The 20,484-nt window shown below is 43.2% G+C and overlaps 1 protein-coding gene across 1 annotated transcript in view; it reads right to left on the bottom strand.

Annotated features, from left to right (window-relative positions):
• LOC124022034 (CUB and sushi domain-containing protein 3-like) overlaps positions 1-19,818 on the bottom strand; it is a 71,702-nt gene extending 51,884 nt beyond the window's left edge. Inside the window, exon 1 of the mRNA XM_046337083.1 lies at positions 19,600-19,818. Coding sequence (XP_046193039.1) covers positions 19,600-19,777 — 178 coding nt within the window. The 5' untranslated portion in view covers positions 19,778-19,818. The remainder of the gene's footprint in view (positions 1-19,599) is intronic.
• Between the last annotated feature and the right edge of the window lie 666 nt (positions 19,819-20,484).

Below are 20,484 nucleotides of genomic sequence, written 5' to 3'. Positions count from 1 at the left end.
ACAGCCTGTAGTGTAAACTAAAAAAGGCCCCCAACTCTCCTCAGACACCCTGTAGTGTAAACTAAAAAAGACCTCCAACTCTCCTCAGACAGCCTGTAGTGTAAACTAAAAAAGGCCCCCAACTCACCTCAGACAGCCTGTAGTGTAAACTAAAAAAGGCCCCCAACTCTCCTCAGACAGCCTGTAGTGTAAACTAAAAAAGGCCCCCAACTCTCCTCAGACCGCCTGTAGTGTAAACTAAAAAAGGCCCCCAACTCTCCTCATATGTTAGACAGCCTGTAGTGTAAACTAAAAAAGGCCCCCAACTCTCCTCAGACAGCCTGTAGTGTAAACTAAAAAAGGCCCCCAACTCTCCTCAGACAGCCTGTAGTGTAAACTAAAAAAGACCTCCAACTCTCCTCAGACAGGCTGTAGTGTAAACTAAAAAAGGCCCCCAACTCTCCTCAGACAGCCTGTAGTGTAAACTAAAAAAGGCCCCCAACTCTCCTCAGACAGCCTGTAGTGTAAACTAAAAAAGGCCCCCAACTCTCCTCAGACAGCCTGTAGTGTAAACTAAAAAAGGCCCCCAACTCTCCTCAGACAGCCTGTAGTGTAAACTAAAAAAGGCCCCCAACTCTCCTCAGACAGCCTGTAGTGTAAACTAAAAAAGGCCCCCAACTCTCCTCAGATGTCTGACAGGCTGTAGTGAAAACTAAAAAAGGCCCCCAACTCTCCTCAGACAGCCTGTAGTGTAAACTAAAAAAGGCCCCCAACTCTCCTCAGACAGCCTGTAGTGTAAACTAAAAAAGGCCCCAACTCTCCTCAGACAGCCTGTAGTGTAAACTAAAAAAGGCCCCCAACTCTCCTCAGACAGCCTGTAGTGTAAACTAAAAAAGGCCCCCAACTCTCCTCAGACAGCCTGTAGTGTAAACTAAAAAAGGGCCCCAACTCTCCTCAGACAGCCTGTAGTGTAAACTAAAAAAGGCCCCCAACTCTCCTCAGACTGCCTGTAGTGTAAACTAAAAAAGGCCCCCAACTCTCCTCAGACAGCCTGTAGTGTAAACTAAAAAAGGCCCCCAACTCTCCTCAGATGTCTGACAGCCTGTAGTGTAAACTAAAAAACGACCCCAACTCTCCTCAGACAGCCTGTAGTGTAAACTAAAAAAGGCCTCCAACTCTCCTCAGACAGCCTGTAGTGTAAACTAAAAAAGGCCCCCAACTCTCCTCAGATGTCTGACAGGCTGTAGTGTAAACTAAAAAAGGCCCCCAACTCTCCTCAGATGTCTGACAGCCTGTAGTGTAAACTAAAAAAGGCCCCCAACTCTCCTCAGATGTCTGACAGCCTGTAGTGTAAACTAAAAAAGGCCCCCAACTCTCCTCAGACAGCCTGTAGTGTAAACTAAAAAATGCCCCAAACTCTCCTCAGACAGCCTGTAGTGTAAACTAAAAAAGGCCCCCAACTCTCCTCATATGTTTGACAGCCTGTAGTGTAAACTAAAAAAGGCCCCCAACTCTCCTCAGACAGCCTGTAGTGTAAACTAAAAAAGGCCCCCAACTCTCCTCATATGTTGACAGCCTGTAGTGAAACTAAAAAAGGTCCCCAACTCTCCTCAGTTAGCCTGTAGTGTAAACTTGAAAAGGGAAAACCCCCAACTAGAAAGAGTAAGCCTGTTTGTAAACTGACCCTGAAAGATGCCCCTCAACTCTCCTCATTTTTAACAGGAATGTGCAGTGTAAACTAAAAAAGGCCCCCAACTCTCCATTGTTAGAATGCCTGGTAGTCTAAAAAGGCCCCAACTTGATAGAATGGATTGTCTCAAGCCTGAGTAGAAACTAAAAAAGTCCCCCAACTCTCCTCAGATGGATTGACAGCCTGTAGTGTAAATGGAAAAGGCCCCCAACTCTCCTCATAGAATGTTTGACAGTCCTGTTGATAAATGGAAAAAGGCCAACTCTCCTTTGACAGCCTGGATGGTAAACCCAAAAAGGCCCCCAACTTGATCAGATGTTTGACAGTCCTGTCCCATTGATAAATCTAAAAAACTAAAAAAAGGCCCCCCTCCTCAGAATGGATTGTAGTCCAGTAAATTGAAGAATCGAACTCTCCTCATAGTCCAGCCTGTTGATAAACTGGATTGTAGTCCAACTCCCTTGATAGAATGGATTGTAGCCTGTCCCATTGATAAATAAAAAAGGCCCCAACTCTCCTCATAGAATGGATTGGAGTCAGTCCTGTAGTAGAATGGAAAAAGGCCCCCTCTCCTCAGAATGGATTGACAGTCCTGTAGTGATAAACTGGAAAGGCCCCCAGTCTCCTCATAGAATGGATTGTACAGTCCTGTAGTGATAAATGGAAAAGTCCCCCCTTTGATAGAATGACAGCCTGTAGTGAACTAAATAGAATGGAACTGTCCTCAGAACTTTGATAGAATGGATTGTAGTCCAGTCCCTTTGATAAATGGATTGTAGTCCAGTCCCATTGATAGAATGGAAACTAGTCCAGTCCCATTGATAGAATGGATTGTAGTCCAGTCCCTGTTGATAAATGGATTGTAGTCCCCCAGTCCCTTTGATAGAATGGAGCCTGTAGTGTAAACTAAAAGAATGGATTGTCAGTCCAGTCCCTTTGATAAATGGATTGTAGTCCAGTCCCTCATAGAATGGATTGTAGTCCAGTCCCTTTGAAAATGGATTGTAACTCTCCTCAGTCCCTTTGATAAATGGAAAAAAGGCCCCCAACTTGATAGAATGTTTGACAGCCTGTCCCTGTAATAGAATGGATTGCAACTCTCCTCATTGATAGCCTGGAGTGTAAACTCCAAAAGGCCCCCAACTTGATAGAATGGATTGTAGTCAGTCCCTTTGATAAATGGATGGTCCCCAACTCTCCTGATAGAATGGATTGGAGTGTCCCAAATAGAATCGATTGTAGTCCAGTCCTTTGATAAATGGATTGTAGTCCCCCAACTCCCTCATGATAGACAGCCTGTATTGTAAAGTCCCATTGATAGAATGGATTGTAGTCCAGTCCCTCATTGATAGAATGGATTGTAGTCCAGTCCCATTGATAGAATGGATTGTAGTCCAGTCCCATTGATAGAATGGAAAGGCCCCCAACTCTCCTAGAATGGATTGTAGTCAGCCTGTAGTGATAGAATGGAAAAGACCCCCAACTCCCATTGATAGACAGCCTTAGTGTAAACCCATTGATAAATGGATTGTAGTCCAACTCTCCTCAGATGTTTGACAGATTGTAGTCCAGTCCCTTGAAAATGGCCCCAACTCTCAGTCAGCCATAGTGTAAATAAAAAAGGAGTCCAGTCCCATTGACAGAATGGATTGTAGTCCAGAACTAATTGATAGAATGGATTGACAGCCTGTACTAATTGATAGAATGGATTGTAGTCCAGTCCCTTTGATAGAATGGAAAGTCCCCCAACTCCCTTTGATAGACATGGATTGTAGTGTCCCTAAATAGAATGGATTGTACTCCAGTCCCTTTGATAGAATGGATTGTAGTCCTAGTCCCATTGATAGAATGGATTGGAGTCCAGTCCCATTCCTAGATGTTTGACAGTCCCTTTGATAAATGGAAAAGGCCCCCTTTCCTGGATTGTAGACAGCCTAATTGATAAATGGAAAAGTCCAGTCCCTTTGATAGAATGGATTGTAGTCCTGTCCCATGATAAATGGAAAAGGCCCCCAGTCCCTCAGATGAATGACAGCCTGTAGTGTAAACTAAAAAATGGCCCCCAACTCCAGAACTAATTGATAGAATGGATTGCAGACCAGTCCTGTTGTAGAATGGATTGTCCCCCAGTCCCTTTGATGTTTGAATGGATTGTAGTCCAGTCCCTTTGATAAATGGATGGCCCCAACCCTTTGATAGAATGGATTGAGTCCAGTCCCATTGATAGAATCGATTGTAGTCCAGTCCCTTTGATAGAATGGATTGTAAACCAGTCCCATTGATAGAATCGATTGTAGTCCAGTCCCATTGATAGAATGGATTGTAGTCCAGTCCCATTGATAGAATGGATTGTAGTCCAGTCCCATTGATAGAATGGATTGTAGTCCAGTCCCATTGATAGAATGGATTGGAGTCCAGTCCCATTGATAGAATGGATTGTAGTCCAGTCCCTTTGAAGAATGGATTGTAGTCCAGTCCCATTGATAGAATGGATTGTAGTCCAGTCCCATTGATAGAATGGATTGTAGTCCAGTCCCATTGATAGAATGGATTGGAGTCCAGTCCCATTGATAGAATGGATTGTAGTCCAGTCCCTTTGATAGAATGGATTGTCGACCAGTCCCTTTGATAGAATGGATTGTAGTCCAGTCCCATTGATAGAATGGATTGTAGTCCAGTCCCTTTGATAGAATGGATTGTAGTCCAGTCCCATTGATAGAATGGATTGTAGTCCAGAACTAATTGATAGAATGGATTGTAGTCCAGTCCCTTTGATAGAATGGATTGTAGTCCAGAACTAATTGATAGAATGGATTGTAGTCCAGTCCCTTTGATAGAATGGATTGTAGTCCAGTCCCTTTGATAGAATGGATTGTAGTCCAGTCCCATTGATAGAATGGATTGTAGTCCAGTCCCATTGATAGAATGGATTGTAGTCCAGTCCCATTGATAGAATCGATTGTAGTCCAGTCCCTTTGATAGAATGGATTGTAGTCCAGTCCCATTGATAGAATCGATTGTAGTCCAGTCCCATTGATAGAATGGATTGTAGTCCAGTCCCATTGATAGAATGGATTGTAGTCCAGTCCCATTGATAGAATGGATTGTAGTCCAGTCCCATTGATAGAATGGATTGGAGTCCAGTCCCATTGATAGAATGGATTGTAGTCCAGTCCCTTTGATAGAATGGATTGTAGTCCAGTCCCATTGATAGAATGGATTGTAGTCCAGTCCCATTGATAGAATGGATTGTAGTCCAGTCCCATTGATAGAATGGATTGGAGTCCAGTCCCATTGATAGAATGGATTGTAGTCCAGTCCCTTTGATAGAATGGATTGTAGTCCAGTCCCTTTGATAGAATGGATTGTAGTCCAGTCCCATTGATAGAATGGATTGTAGTCCAGTCCCTTTGATAGAATGGATTGTAGTCCAGTCCCATTGATAGAATGGATTGTAGTCCAGTCCTAATTGATAGAATGGATTGTAGTCCAGAACTAATTGATAGAATGGATTGTAGTCCAGTCCCATTGATAGAATGGATTGTAGTCCAGTCCCATTGATAGAATGGATTGTAGTCCAGTCCCATTGATAGAATGGATTGTAGTCCAGAACTAATTGATAGAATGGATTGTAGTCCAGTCCCTTTGATAGAATGGATTGTAGTCCAGTCCCTTTGATAGAATGGATTGTAGTCCAGTCCCATTGATAGAATGGATTGTAGTCCAGTCCCATTGATAGAATGGATTGTAGTCCAGTCCCATTGATAGAATGGATTGTAGTCCAGTCCCTTTGATAGAATGGATTGTAGTCCAGTCCCTTTGATAGAATGGATTGTAGTCCAGTCCCTTTGATAGAATGGATTGTAGTCCAGTCCCATTGATAGAATGGATTGTAGTCCAGTCCCTTTGATAGAATGGATTGTAGTCCAGTCCCATTGATAGAATGGATTGTTGTCCAGTCCCATTGATAGAATGGATTGTCATCCAGTCCCTTTGATAGAATGGATTGTAGTCCAGTCCCTTTGATAGAATGGATTGTAGTCCAGTCCCTTTGATAGAATGGATTGTAGTCCAGTCCCATTGATAGAATGGATTGTAGTCCAGTCCCTTTGATAGAATGGATTGTAGTCCAGTCCCTTTGATAGAATGGATTGTAGTCCAGTCCCTTTGATAGAATGGATTGTAGTCCAGAACTAATTGATAGAATGGATTGTAGTCCAGTCCCTTTGATAGAATGGATTGTAGTCCAGTCCCATTGATAGAATGGATTGTAGTCCAGTCCCTTTGATAGAATGGATTGTAGTCCAGAACTAATTGATAGAATGGATTGTAGTCCAGAACTAATTGATAGAATGGATTGCAGTCCAGTCCCACTATAAATGGATTGTCGTCCAGTCCCTTTGATAGAATGGATTGTAGTCCAGTCCCTTTGATAGAATGGATGGTCGCCCAGTCCCTTTGATAGAATGGAGGAACCAGTCCCATTGATAGAATCGATTGTAGTCCAGTCCCTTTGATAGAATGGATTGTAGTCCAGTCCCATTGATAGAATCGATTGTAGTCCAGTCCCATTGATAGAATGGATTGTAGTCCAGTCCCATTGATAGAATGGATTGTAGTCCAGTCCCATTGATAGAATGGATTGTAGTCCAGTCCCATTGATAGAATGGATTGGAGTCCAGTCCCATTGATAGAATGGATTGTAGTCCAGTCCCTTTGATAGAATGGATTGTAGTCCAGTCCCATTGATAGAATGGATTGTAGTCCAGTCCCATTGATAGAATGGATTGTAGTCCAGTCCCATTGATAGAATGGATTGGAGTCCAGTCCCATTGATAGAATGGATTGTAGTCCAGTCCCTTTGATAGAATGGATTGTCGTCCAGTCCCTTTGATAGAATGGATTGTAGTCCAGTCCCATTATAGAATGGATTGAGTCCAGTCCCTTTGATAGAATGGATTGTAGTCCAGTCCCATTGATAGAATGGATTGTAGTCCAGAACTAATTGATAGAATGGATTGTAGTCCAGTCCCTTTGATAGAATGGATTGTAGTCCAGAACTAATTGATAGAATGGATTGTAGTCCAGTCCCTTTGATAGAATGGATTGTAGTCCAGTCCCTTTGATAGAATGGATTGTACCAGTCCCATTGATAGAATGGATTGGTCCAGTCCCATTGATAGAATGGATTGTAGTCCAGTCCCATTGATAGAATCGATTGTAGTCCAGTCCCTTTGATAGAATGGATTGTAGTCCAGTCCTCATTGATAGAATCGGGTTGAGATCCAGTCCCATTGATAGAATGGATTGTAGTCCAGTCCCATTGATAGAATGGATTGTAGTCCAGTCCCATTGATAGAATGGATTGTAGTCCAGTCCTCTTGATAGAATGGATTGGAGTCCAGTCCCATTGATAGAATGGATTGTAGTCCAGTCCCTTTGATAGAATGGATTGTAGTCCAGTCCCATTGATAGAATGGATTGTAGTCCAGTCCCATTGATAGAATGGATTGTAGTCCAGTCCCAAATAGAATGGATTGGAGTCCAGTCCCATTGATAGAATGGATTGTAGTCCAGTCCCTTTGATAGAATGGATTGTCGAAATCCAGTCCCTTTGATAGAATGGATTGTAGTCCAGTCCCACTTGATAGAATGGATTGTAGTCCAGTCCCTTTGATAGAATGGATTGTAGTCCAGTCCCATTGATAGAATGGATTGTAGTCCAGAACTAATTGATAGAATGGATTGTAGTCCAGAACTAATTGATAGAATGGATTGTAGTCCAGTCCCATTGATAGAATGGATTGTAGTCCAGTCCCATTGATAGAATGGATTGTAGTCCAGTCCCATTGATAGAATGGATTGTAGTCCAGAACTAATTGATAGAATGGATTGTAGTCCAGTCCCTTTGATAGAATGGATTGTAGTCCAGTCCCTTTGATAGAATGGAATGTAGTCCAGTCCCATTGATAGAATGGATTGTAGTCCAGTCCCATTGATAGAATGGATTGTAGTCCAGTCCCACTTGATAGAATGGAATCTAGTCCAGTCCCTTTGATAGAATGGATTGTAATCCAGTCCATTTGATAGAATGGATTGTAGTCCAGAACTAATTGATAGAATGGATTGAGTCCAGTCCCTTCTATAGAATGGATTGTAGTCAGTCCCTTTGATAGAATGGATTGGGAGTCCAGTCCCAAAGAATGATTGTAGTCCAGTCCCTTGATAGAATGGATTGTATAGTCCCTTGATAGAATGGGCTTGTAGTCCAGTCCCTTTGATAGAATGGATTGTAGTCCAGTAACAGTCCCTTTGATAGAATGGATTGTAGTCCAGTCCCTTTGATAGAATGGATTGTATCCAGTAACATTGATAGAATGGATTGGAATCCAGTCCATTTGATAAATAACCACCCAAATAGAATGATTGTTGTCCAGTCCCATTGATAGAATCTATCTATAGTCCCTTTGATAGAATGGATTGTAATCCAGTCCCTTGGATAGAATGGATTGTAGTCCAGTCCCAAATAGAATGGATTGTAGTCCAGTCCCATTGATAGAATGGATTGTATAGTAACTTAGAATAGAATGGATTGTAATAGTCCATTGGGAAATGGAACCACCCAATACAATGACTTCCAGGCTACTTGAGGAATGGATTGTATATAACTTTGATAGGGATGGAATCCAGTCCCATTGATAAATAACACCCAAAACAATGACTTCAGGCTACTGTGAAAAGGAAAACGTTTCCCAGATTGATCTAAGATCTGACACACACCACACACAAATAACACCACAAACAATGACTTCAGGCTACTTGAGGAATCTATCATATAACTTAGAATTCAGGGCTCTGGAATATTCCATTGGGAAATAACACACCAAAACAATGACTTCTAGATCATAGATATGAGGAATCATCAAATAAGTACAGACATTCCTGGGCTCTGGAATGATTCCACCTTGGGATCAGCTGTTGCCCCAAAACAATCCAGTTCTATGACTAGCTATGAGGATATCTATCTATATCCTTAGAAAAAAGGGCTCTCAGATATGTCCTTGGGAAATAACCTTCCAAAACAATGACTTCAGGCTAAACACTGGAACAAATCAAATCTATTTATAACTTCGAATCAGGGCTCTGGAATATCTCCATTTGCTGTCAGAAACCCAGCCTAAAACCCCAAATCAGCAAGCAATGCAGATGTGAATACGGTGGCTAGGAAAAGGACATTACTGACTTCAGGCTGAAAGGCCAAAACCTAGGAAGAAACCTTGAGAGGAACCAGGCTATGAGGGTGTGGAGATTATAAACCTAGAGAGGAACCAGGCTATGAGGGGTGGAGACCCATAAACCTAGAGAGGAACCAGGCTATGAGGGCGTGGAGACTATAAACCTAGAGAGGAATCAGGCTATGAGGGGTGGCCAGTCCTCTTCTGGCTGTGCCGGGTGGAGATTATAAACCTAGAGAGGAACCAGGCTATGAGGGCCTGGAGATTATAAACCTAGAGAGGAACCAGGCTATGAGGGGTGGAGATAAATAGAGAGGAACCAGGCTATGAGGGGTGGAGATTATAAACCTAGAGAGGAACCAGGCTATGAGGGGTGGAGATTATAAACCTAGAGAGGAACCAGGCTATGAGGGAGAGGAGATTATAAGAGAGAGAGGAACCAGAGAGAGGGGTGGAGACTATAAACCGAGAGAGGAACCAGGCTATGAGGGGTGGAATTAGGAGACCTAGAGAGGAAGATAGAGACAGGCTATGAGGGGTGGGAGTCCTCTTCTGGCTGTTCCGGAGTGGAGATTATAAACCTAGAGAGGAACCAGGCTATGAGGGGTGGAGACTATAAACCTAGAGAGGAACCAGGCTATGAGGGGTGGGCCAGTCCTCTTCTGGCTGTTCCGGGTGGAGATTATAAACCTAGAGAGGAACCAGGCTATGAGGGAGGAGCCAGTCCTCTTCTGGCTGTTCAGGATGGAGATTAAAACAGAACATGACCAGCAGGGTCAGATAATAATAGATCACAGTGGTCGAACCTCACGAGTCACTAGAATGTGTAGAGAGACAGAGTAAGATATTCCATTGGGAAATAACACCCAAAACAATGACTTCAGGCTACTTGAGGAATCTATCTATATAACTTAGAATTCAGGGCTCTGGAATATTCCATTTGAAGAGAGAGAGAATTTCTCCCAATGAACTCAAGATCACAACAGAGATCTGAATATCTCTACTGAACAAGGACATTACTGAGACGTTGAGAGAATTTGGCCAGTCAGTGAGTGTGAGTGTGACAGAGTGTGTGAGAGTGTGACAAAGAGAAAGAGAGAAGAGAGTGTGTGAGAGAGACAGAGAGAATGAGTGAGACAGAGAGAATGAGTGTGAGACAGAGAGAATGAGAGAGACAGAGAGAGAGTGTGAGTGTGTGTGTGAGTGTGTGTGAGAGAGAGAGTGAGAGAGAGAGAGAGAGATAGAGAGACAGAGTTGCTGAGTGAGTGAGTGAGTGAGTGCTGAGTGAGTGATATGAGTGAGTGAGTGATCCTGAGACAGTGAGTGAATGAGTGAGTGAGTTGATGAGTGAACAGAGTGAGTGAATGAGTGAATATAAAGAAATAAGAGAGAGAGAGAGAGAATGAGAATAGTCTGAATATAACACAGAGACACAGAGACAGAGACAGAGACAGAGACAGAGATAGAGACAGAGACAGAGACAGAGACAGAGACAGAGACAGAGAGACAGAGACAGAGACAGAGACAGAGACAGAGACAGACACCTCAGACAGAGACAGAGACAGAGACAGAAGAGGACACAGAGACAGAGACAGAGACAGAGACAGAGACAGAGACAGAGACAGAGAGAGGAGACAGAGACAGACAGAGTCTGAATATAACACAGTAATACAACACTGCTGCATCATATTAGACAGTACATCCTGGACAGTAATCAGTTGAATTGATAAAATCCGAACCTAAATCAGTTGAATATAAAGAAATAAACAGAGGACACTTTGACAATAGTCTGAATATAACACCTCAGGACACCTCAGGACACCTCAGGACACCCTCAGGACACCTCAGGACACCTCAGGACACCTCAGGACACGTTGACAATAGTCTGAATATAACACCTCAGGACACCTCAGGACACCTCAGGACACCTCAGGACACGTTGACAACAGTCTGAATATAACACCTCAGGATACCTCAGGACACCTCAGGACACGTTGACAATAGTCTGAATATAACACCTCAGGACACCTCAGGACACGTTGACAATAGTCTAAATATAACACCTCAGGACACCTCAGGACACGTTGACAATAGTCTGAATATAACACCTCAGGACACCTCAGGACACCTTGACAATAGTCTGAATATAACACCTCAGGACACCTCAGGACACCTCAGGACACCTCAGGACACCTCAGGACACGTTGACAACAGTCTGAATATAACACCTCAGGACACCTCAGGACACCTCAGGACACCTCAGGACACGTTGACAACAGTCTGAATATAACACCTCAGGACACCTCAGGACACCTAAATATAACAGGACACCTCAGGACACCTCAGGACACGTTGACAACAGTCTAAATATAACACCTCAGGACACCTCAGGACACCTCAGGACACCTCAGGACACGTTGACAACAGTCTAAATATAACACCTCAGGACACCTCAGGACACCTCAGGACTCCAGTCAGGACACCTCAGGACACCTCAGTTGACAACAGTCTAAATATAACACCTCAGGACACCTCAGGACACCTCAGGACACGTTGACAACAGTCTAAATATAACACCTCAGGACACCTCAGGACACCTCAGGACACCTCAGGACACGTTGACAACAGTCTAAATATAACACCTCAGGACACCTCAGGACACCTCAGGACACCTCAGGACACGTTGACAACAGTCTAAATATAACACCTCAGGACACCTCAGGACACCTCAGGACACGTTGACAACAGTCTAAATATAACACCTCAGGACACCTCAGGACACCTCAGGACACCTCAGGACACGTTGACAACAGTCTAAATATAACACCTCAGGACACCTCAGGACACCTCAGGTCTAAATATAACACCTCAGGACACCTCAGGACACCTCAGGACATGATAGCCCAAATAAGCAGTATGATTCTTCACAGTGAGATGTTTCATGAAACAATAAATTATCCATCTGCTATTTGTGCATTTACATAACGGAAAATATTTGAAATATTGTCTCGTGCAATGTGTTGTTTTTGCTAGCTGAGATGAGTGAGATTTGTTATGTTTAATAAACTATCAACAATCAAATCTGTTGTTAAGAAAATCTGTGTGTGTATGAATAATTTTTAATCTCTGTGAGAGTGTGAATGATTATTAATCTGTCTGTGAGAGTGTGAATGATTATTAATCTCTGTGAGAGTGTGAATGATTATTAATCTGTGTGAGAGTGTGAATGATTATTAATCTCTGTGAGAGTGTGAATCATTATTAATCTCTGTGAGAGTGTGAATGATTATTAATCTCTGTGAGAGTGTGAATGATTATTAATCTCTGTGAGAGTGTGAATCATTATTAATCTCTGTGAGAGTGAATCATTATTAATCTCTGTGAGAGTGTGAATGATTATTAATCTCTGTGAGTGTGAATGATTATTAATCTCTGTGAGAGTGTGAATCATTATTAATCTCTGTGACAGTGTGAATGATTATTAATCTGTGTAGAGTGAGAATGATTATTAATCTCTGTGAGAGTGTGAATCATTATTAATCTCTGTGAGAGTGTGAATCATTAAATACCCTTTAATCTGTCTGTGTGTGAATGATTGTTAAGATTGTCAGTGTGAATGATTTTAATCTGTGTGAGTGTGAATGATTTTTAATCTGTGTGAGTGTGAATGATTTTTAATCTGTGTGAGTCCAGTGAATGATTTTTAATCTGTGTGTTTATGAATGATTATTAATCTCTGTGTTTCTGGTGTGAATGATTATTAATCTGTGTTTCTGTGAATGATTTTTAAGAGTGTGAGTGTGAATGATTATTAATCTCTGTGAGAGTGTGAATGATTATTAATCTCTGTGAGAGTGTGAATCATTATTAATCTCTGTGAGAGTGTGAATGATTATTAATCTGTGTGGGTGTGAATGATTATTAATCTCAGTGTGAATCATTATTAATCATGTCCATCTCTGTGGGAGTGAATGATTATTAATCTTTGAGAGTCCTGATTATTAATCACTGTGAGAGTGTGAATCATTATTAATCTCTGTGGGAGTGAATGATTATTAATCTTTGAGAGTATGAATGACTATTAATCTGTGTCCAGTGTGAATGATTTTGAATCTGTGTATGTGAGAATCATTATTAATATGTGTACGTGAGAATGATTATTAATCTGTGTAGGTGAGAATGATTTTTCTCAAACTTTAATCTCCAGGTTTGTTTATTACATCTCATCTATAATTGTTCCGTTTAAATACCCTTTAACTGCAGTTTGATTTCATGTTTATTTGTTGGCGTTAATTTCCTGCCTGATACTTTGTTTGGTAACATTAAACATACGGTTCAGCCAGATCCAGTGAAGCTGTTTACAAATGGCCCTTTTCTGATTTATCTCCACAAAGACATTATCTCAACTGGGTTTCTGGCTGGATCCCATTATCTAAACTGAGTTTCTGGCTGATTCCAAGGGAGAGGTGAAATCCATCACAGAGAATAACAGCAGCTGGGCTGTTGTTCTGTAAGGGAGTCCACTGGTCCATCAACACCTCATCTCCAGTCCTGACTCCATACAACACCTCATCTCCAGTCCTGACTCCATACAACACCTCATCTCCAGTCCTGACTCCATACAACACCTCATCTCCAGTCCTGACTGGTACAACACCTCATCTCAGTCCTGACAACACCCTCATCTCCAGTCCTGACTCCATACAACACCTCATCTCCAGTCCTGACTCCATACAACACCTCATCTCCAGTCCTGACTCCAGACAACACCTCATCTCCAGTCCTGACTCCATACAACACCTCATCTCCAGTCCTGACTCCATCCAACACCTCATCTCCAGTCCTGACTCCATACAACACCTCATCTCCAGTCCTGACTCCATACAACACCTCATCTCCAGTCCTGACTGCATACGACACCATTTAAAATGTCTGATTTGTTTACTTCATTTCTGAATATTGTTTATTTCACTTGCTTTGATAATGTAAACATACGGTTCCCCATGCCAATGAAGCTCACTTCAAAAAGTATTTGATTGATTTTAATTGAAAGAGAAGAGATGGTTCCTCAACATGGTGATGAAGAAAAAAGATGGTCTTGACTATATGCAAGGGAGCTTTTAGATCCACCAAGGAGCAGTGTGAAGGGAGAAGAGATGGTTCTCAACATGATGTGAAGGGAGAAGATGTGGTTCCTCAACATGATGTGAAGGAAGAAGAGATGGTTCTACCATATGGTGTGAAGGGAGAAGAGATGGTTCCTCAACATGGTGTGAAGGGAGAAGAGATGGTTCCTCAACATGGTGTGAAGGGAGAAGAGATGGTTCCTCAACATGGTGTGAAGGAGAAGAAGGGTGTGAAGAGATGGTTCTTCAACATGGTGTGAAGGGAGAAGAGATGGTTCTACTATATGGTGTGAAGGGAGAAGAGATGGTTCTACTATATGGTGTGAAGGGAGAAGAGATGGTTCTACTATATGATGTGAAGGGAGAAGAGATGGTTCTACTATATGGTGTGAAGGGACAAGAGATGGTTCTACTATATGGTGTGAAGGGACAAGAGATGGTTCTACTATATGGTGTGAAGGGAGAAGAGATGGTTCCTCAACATGGTGTGAAGGGAGAAGAGATGGTTCCTCAACATGGTGTGAAGGAGAAGAGATGGTTCCTCAACATGGTGTGAAGGGAGAAGAGATGGTTCCTCAACATGGTGTGAAGGGAGAAGAGATGGTTCCTCAACATGGTGTGAAGGGAGAAGAGATGGTTCCAACATCAACATGGTGTGAAGGGAGAAGAGATGGTTCCTCAACATGGTGTGAAGGGAGAAGAGATGGTTCCTCAACATGGTGTGAAGGGAGAAGAGATGGTTCCTCAACATGGTGTGAAGGGAGAAGAGATGGTTCCTCAACATGGTGTGAAGGGAGAAGAGATGGTTCCTCAACATGGTGAAGAGAAGAGATGGTTCCTCAACATGGTGTGAAGGGAGAAGAGATGGTTCCTCAACATGGTGTGAAGGGAGAAGAGATGGTTCCTCAACATGGTGTGAAGGGAGAAGAGATGGTTCTACTATATGGTGTGAAGGGAGAAGAGATGGTTCCTCAACATGGTGTGAAGGGAGAAGAGATGGTTCCTCAACATGATGTGAAGGGAGAAGAGATGGTTCCTCAACATGGTGTGAAGGGAGAAGAGATGGTTCCTCAACATGATGTGAAGGGAGAAGAGATGGTTCCTCAACATGGTGTGAAGGGAGAAGAGATGGTTCTACTATATGGTGTGAAGGGACAAGAGATGGTTCTACTATATGGTGTGAAGGGACAAGAGATGGTTCTACTATATGGTGTGAAGGGACAAGAGATGGTTCTACTATATGGTGTGAAGGGAGAAGAGATGGTTCTACTATATGGTGTGAAGGGACAAGAGATGGTTCTACTATATGGTGTGAAGGGAGAAGAGATGGTTCCTCAACATGGTGTGAAGGGAGAAGAGATGGTTCCTCAACATGGTGTGAAGGGAGAAGAGATGGTTCCTCAACATGGTGTGAAGGGAGAAGAGATGGTTCCTCAACATGGTGTGAAGGGAGAAGAGATGGTTCCTCAACATGGTGTGAAGGGAGAAGAGATGGTTCCTCAACATGATGTGAAGGGAGAAGAGATGGTTCCTCAACATGGTGTGAAGGGAGAAGAGATGGTTCCTCAACATGGTGTGAAGGGACAAGAGATGGTTCTACCATATGGTGTGAAGGGAGAAGAGATGGTTCCTCAAGATGGTGTGAAGGGAGAAGAGATGGTTCCTCAACATGGTGTGAAGGGAGAAGAGATGGTTCCTCAACATGGTGTGAAGGGAGAAGAGATGGTTCCTCAACATGGTGTGAAGGGAGAAGAGATGGTTCCTCAACATGGTGTGAAGGGACAAGAGATGGTTCTACCATATGGTGTGAAGGGAGAAGAGATGGTTCCTCAACATGGTGTGAAGGGAGAAGAGATGGTTCCTCAACATGGTGTGAAGGGAGAAGAGATGGTTCTACTATATGATGTGAAGGGAGAAGAGATGGTTTCTCAACATGGTGTGAAGGGACAAGAGATGGTTCTACTATATGGTGTGAAGGGACAAGAGATGGTTCTACCATATGGTGTGAAGGGACAAGAGATGGTTCCTCAACATGGTGTGAAGGGAGAAGAGATGGTTCCTCAACATGGTGTGAAGGGAGAAGAGATGGTTCCTCAACATGGTGTGAAGGGAGAAGAGATGGTTCCTCAACATGGTGTGAAGGGAGAAGAGATGGTTCCTCAACATGGTGTGAAGGGAGAAGAGATGGTTCCTCAACATGGTGTGAAGGGAGAAGAGATGGTTCCTCAACATGGTGTGAAGGGAGAAGAGATGGTTCCTCAACATGGTGTGAAGGGACAAGAGATGGTTCTACTATATGGTGTGAAGGGAGTAGAGATGGTTCCTCAACATGGTGTGAAGGGACAAGAGATGGTTCTACTATATGGTGTGAAGGGAGAAGAGATGGTTCCTCAACATGGTGTGAAGGGACAAGAGATGGTTCTACTATATGGTGTGAAGGGAGTAGAGATGGTTCCTCAACATGGTGTGAAGGGACAAGAGATGGTTCTACTATATGGTGTGAAGGGAGTAGAGATGGTTCCTCAACATGGTGTGAAGGGACAAGAGATGGTTCTACTATATGGTGTGAAGGGAGTAGAGATGGTTCCTCAACATGGTGTGAAGGGACAAGAGATGGTTCTACTATATGGTGTGAAGGGAGAAGAGATGGTTCCTCAACATGGTGTGAAGGGACAAGAGATGGTTCTACTATATGGTGTGAAGGGAGAAGAGATGGTTCCTCAACATGGTGTGAAGGGACAAGAGATGGTTCTACTATATGGTGTGAAGGGAGTAGAGATGGTTCTACTATATGATGTGAAGGGAGAAGAGATGGTTCCTTAACATGGTGTGAAGGGTGGTCCTTCTGTAGCTCAGTTGGTAGAGCATGGCGCTTGTAACGCCAGGGTAGTGGGTTTGATCCCCGGGACCACCCATACGTAGAATGTATGCACACATGACTGTAAGTCGCTTTGGATAAAAGCGTCTGCTAAATGGCATATATTTTTTTTTATATTTAGATGGTTCTACTATATGATGTGAAGGGAGAAGAGATTGTTCCTCAACATGGTGTGAAGGGAGTAGAGATGGGCTCTACAGCCACTTGAGAGATGAAGAACCTGAGGGGCAGGATAATCCCTGCTCTCCATGAAGATAGTGTATAATTACACAGACAAACTGCTCTGGTTTACATAATCACACTACAGCTAGCTAGCTACAAGTCATCGTGACAGTCCCCCCCCCCCCACACACACACTCTCTTCTCCACCTCTCTCTCTCCATCTTTCTCTTTCTCTCCCTCTCTCTTCTCCACCTCTCTCTCTCTCTCTCCGTCTCTCTCTTTCCCTCCCTCTCGATCACTGAATAGATTAACCCACTCCCAGATTACTGGTAATTATTTGCTGGAGCTCAGGGAGGAACTTGCTTTTCCTTGTTAAGCCCCGTGGCATTGGTCCCACTCCCAACCACAGAGAGCGAGAGAGAGAGAGAGAGAGAAAGAGAGAGAGAGAGAGAGAGAGAGAGAGGTAGAGAGAGAGAAAGAGAGAGAGAGAGAAAAGGACAGAGAGAGAAAAAGAGAGAAAGAGAGGTAGGGAGAGAAGAGAGAGAAGAGAGAGAGACAGAGAGAGAGAGAGAGAGAGAGAGAGAGAGAGAGAGAGAGAGAGAGAGGAGTCAGAGAGAGAGAGAGAGAGAGAGAGAGAGAGAGAGAGAGAGAGAGAGAGAGAGAGAGAGAGAGAGATAGTCAGATGGAGTCAGAGAGAGAGAGAGAGAAAGAGAAATTGAGAGAGAGAGAGAGAGAGAGAGAGAGAGAGAGAGAGTCAGATGGAGTCAGAGAGAGAGAGAGAGAGAAATTGTGGAGTCAGAGAGAGAGAGAGAGAGAGAGAGAGAGAGAGAGAGAGAGAGAGAGAGAGAGAGAGAGAGAGAGAGAGAGAGAGAGTCAGATAGAGTCAGATAGAGTCAGAGAGATAGAAAGATAAATTGAGAGAGGGAGAGAGAGAGAGAGAGTCAGATAGAGTCATAGAGATAGAGAGATAGAGAGAAAGAGATAGAGAAGATGGCCCAGCAGAGATGGATATGGGTGGCCTGTCCTGCCCTTGGCTTCATGCTAGCTGGACCATCTTCCTAATTCAAGGTGCTCTCCAGACCCCTCTAGGTAATGCAGTCATGCATCACCAAATCTGCATCAAGTGTCAATCCAGTAGCTGTAGGGCTGTTTGAAGTCTCCTCTCTCTTCTCCTTCTCTGTCTTGTCTTTCCAATGTGGGTGGTGATGAAACCCTGATGGAGGCAGGCAACACATTCATCCACCCCCAGTAGACAGACAGCAGAAATGACTGCAGGGGGGGGGGGTCCACATGTACACTGGTATCTGCATTATACTGTATCAGGATCACAACGCATCTCAGAGAGTATGGAGTAGCTACGGGGGTTAGTGAGGATCATATTTCATCCGCTCTAGAAGTGAGTAAGGAGTGAAACTCAGTGATGTAAACTGGACTCATTGTAGATAATGTTGTTGTTGACATAATGCAGACGGAAGCATGATGAAGTGTCACGGATACACATGGAGTGGCAAATTAGCTTGCCCTTGATCTTTATTCATTACATTATAATACGCAGATTATAGAAAATATAATATATTGTCCAACATTTGCGGATGAACAATATGCCTCTACGCGCAACAATTAGTTTAGGTGGAAAAAAACAAGGTGTGTTTTTGTTGATGTTCAAAAGTGGGTAAAAATTAAATTTGCTGATGTGGCATGAAATGGGTTTGTCAACCAAATAGCAGATGTCGAGAGAGTCTCGTTTAAATAGGCTCATTTTCCTGCCTCCAAATACAACATGTTAATCTGTAGCCTACCACCGCAACACACCGTAGGCTGTGACATAGCTTCTTTATTTATATATTACATACACACGAGCACGAGACAATTCCCCCTAGCAGGTAACTAGATAGTCTCAAAGTTGTTGTTTTTCAGAAATAAAGATTCACCCATTCGTTCTCTAATTGTATAATATCGGGCCATTCACTCTAAGTGGTCGCGGCGTCACTATCAGCATACTAAACAGCGCACCTAAAGTCAACCTGGAGGCGCTGGCAGGTCTGTGACCAACATTCAATACTTTGGTTTCATATCGTTGTTCATGAACCTACTTCACGACCCCGTAAAGGTACTTAACCAGAGGGGTTCAGGAGGAAACGCACGAGATCCACAAGACTAAACCCCGCAACAACAACAAAAAGAGCACAAAATGACCCATCATGTAAAATGTGGTTATTGTAAGTTAATAATAAAAAACATCGTGATGTATTATATTACAAAACTGCAGTGCATGGTCGTTACTCAAGTCAGTCACAATCCACGAGTTACTAACCCAAGCAGCTCACGTGCTATTCGGATGAGTGTACTGCAAGAATATCTATCGAGACTCCGCTCAAAGCCTGCATTGAGCGCAGCCGAAGAAAAATGCGTCCCTGGCTCTCCATCCAAAACCCCTTGCATTTTCCGCGCACGTCCATAAAGCTACAATCGATTTTCTCCCGGAACCAAAAATAAAACAGAACCAGAAGAAATACTGCAATGACGTACCTTTCACACACGAGAACATCATTGAAAACATGAGATTCCAGAATATAATTCCAGTTCTAATCCTCATGGTTCTAGATTGAACTAAATCCGTCCGGCAGCATTTAACGCTTCTTCTATTGATCATGTCAGATAGTTCGATAGATCCCGCGCAGTATCCGTCTCTATGCACAGTTTTCATATTTACAACTAAACGTGTATTTAGGTTGGGAAGTAATTCCTTTTCAGCCAGAGACAGCAATCCGTAGTGCTATGCCAAACGCTGAGAACGAAGCTAAAAGTGAACAGTGGATTTTAGGAGAGCACAGCAGCGGCAGCAACCTTGATGTGGACTCAACCATCTCGCCGAGAGGGGCATCAAGTATAATCTCTGGTGTGTTCTTGTCTATCGCTGTATCTCCCTGCACCTCGCTGCCTCGCTGCCTCTCTGCTCTGCTCTGCTCAAACGCGATGGAAAGCTGTGCTTTAGGATGCTGCCGTATCAATCGGGCCATTGAACTGGACTCCGTGCATTTGCAAGCTGCTGAACAAATCATTACCTCAATAGAAACCCCAATACAAGCACACGTGTATAAAACCAATGAGATATAATGGGAGCGTGTTGTTTTGGGGGCAGCTGGAAGGTATAAAGGCTTGTGACAACAATGTCATTCTAAAAACAAACCCGCCTGCTAGGCAACAGCAGAACTATAATTTATTGTCGCTGATGAGAATCACATTTGCAATACAAAGACGAGATGATTATTGTAAGGAATGCTGAACTGCACGAGGCAAGAGTTCTTCTGCCCTCTGCAGGTTTTAGTAGTCACTTTAAACAGGAAGTGAATGCTGTGATTTAAATCGTCTTAACTGAAACACCAAAATATTCCATCATTCGTTGTGAGGGTT

Source organism: Oncorhynchus gorbuscha, unplaced genomic scaffold, assembly GCF_021184085.1.
Source record: "Oncorhynchus gorbuscha isolate QuinsamMale2020 ecotype Even-year unplaced genomic scaffold, OgorEven_v1.0 Un_scaffold_1271, whole genome shotgun sequence".
Lineage (NCBI taxonomy): Eukaryota > Metazoa > Chordata > Actinopteri > Salmoniformes > Salmonidae > Oncorhynchus > Oncorhynchus gorbuscha.
The sequence above is the reverse complement of the archived record's forward strand: the minus strand, read 5'-3'. Positions and strand labels throughout refer to the sequence as shown.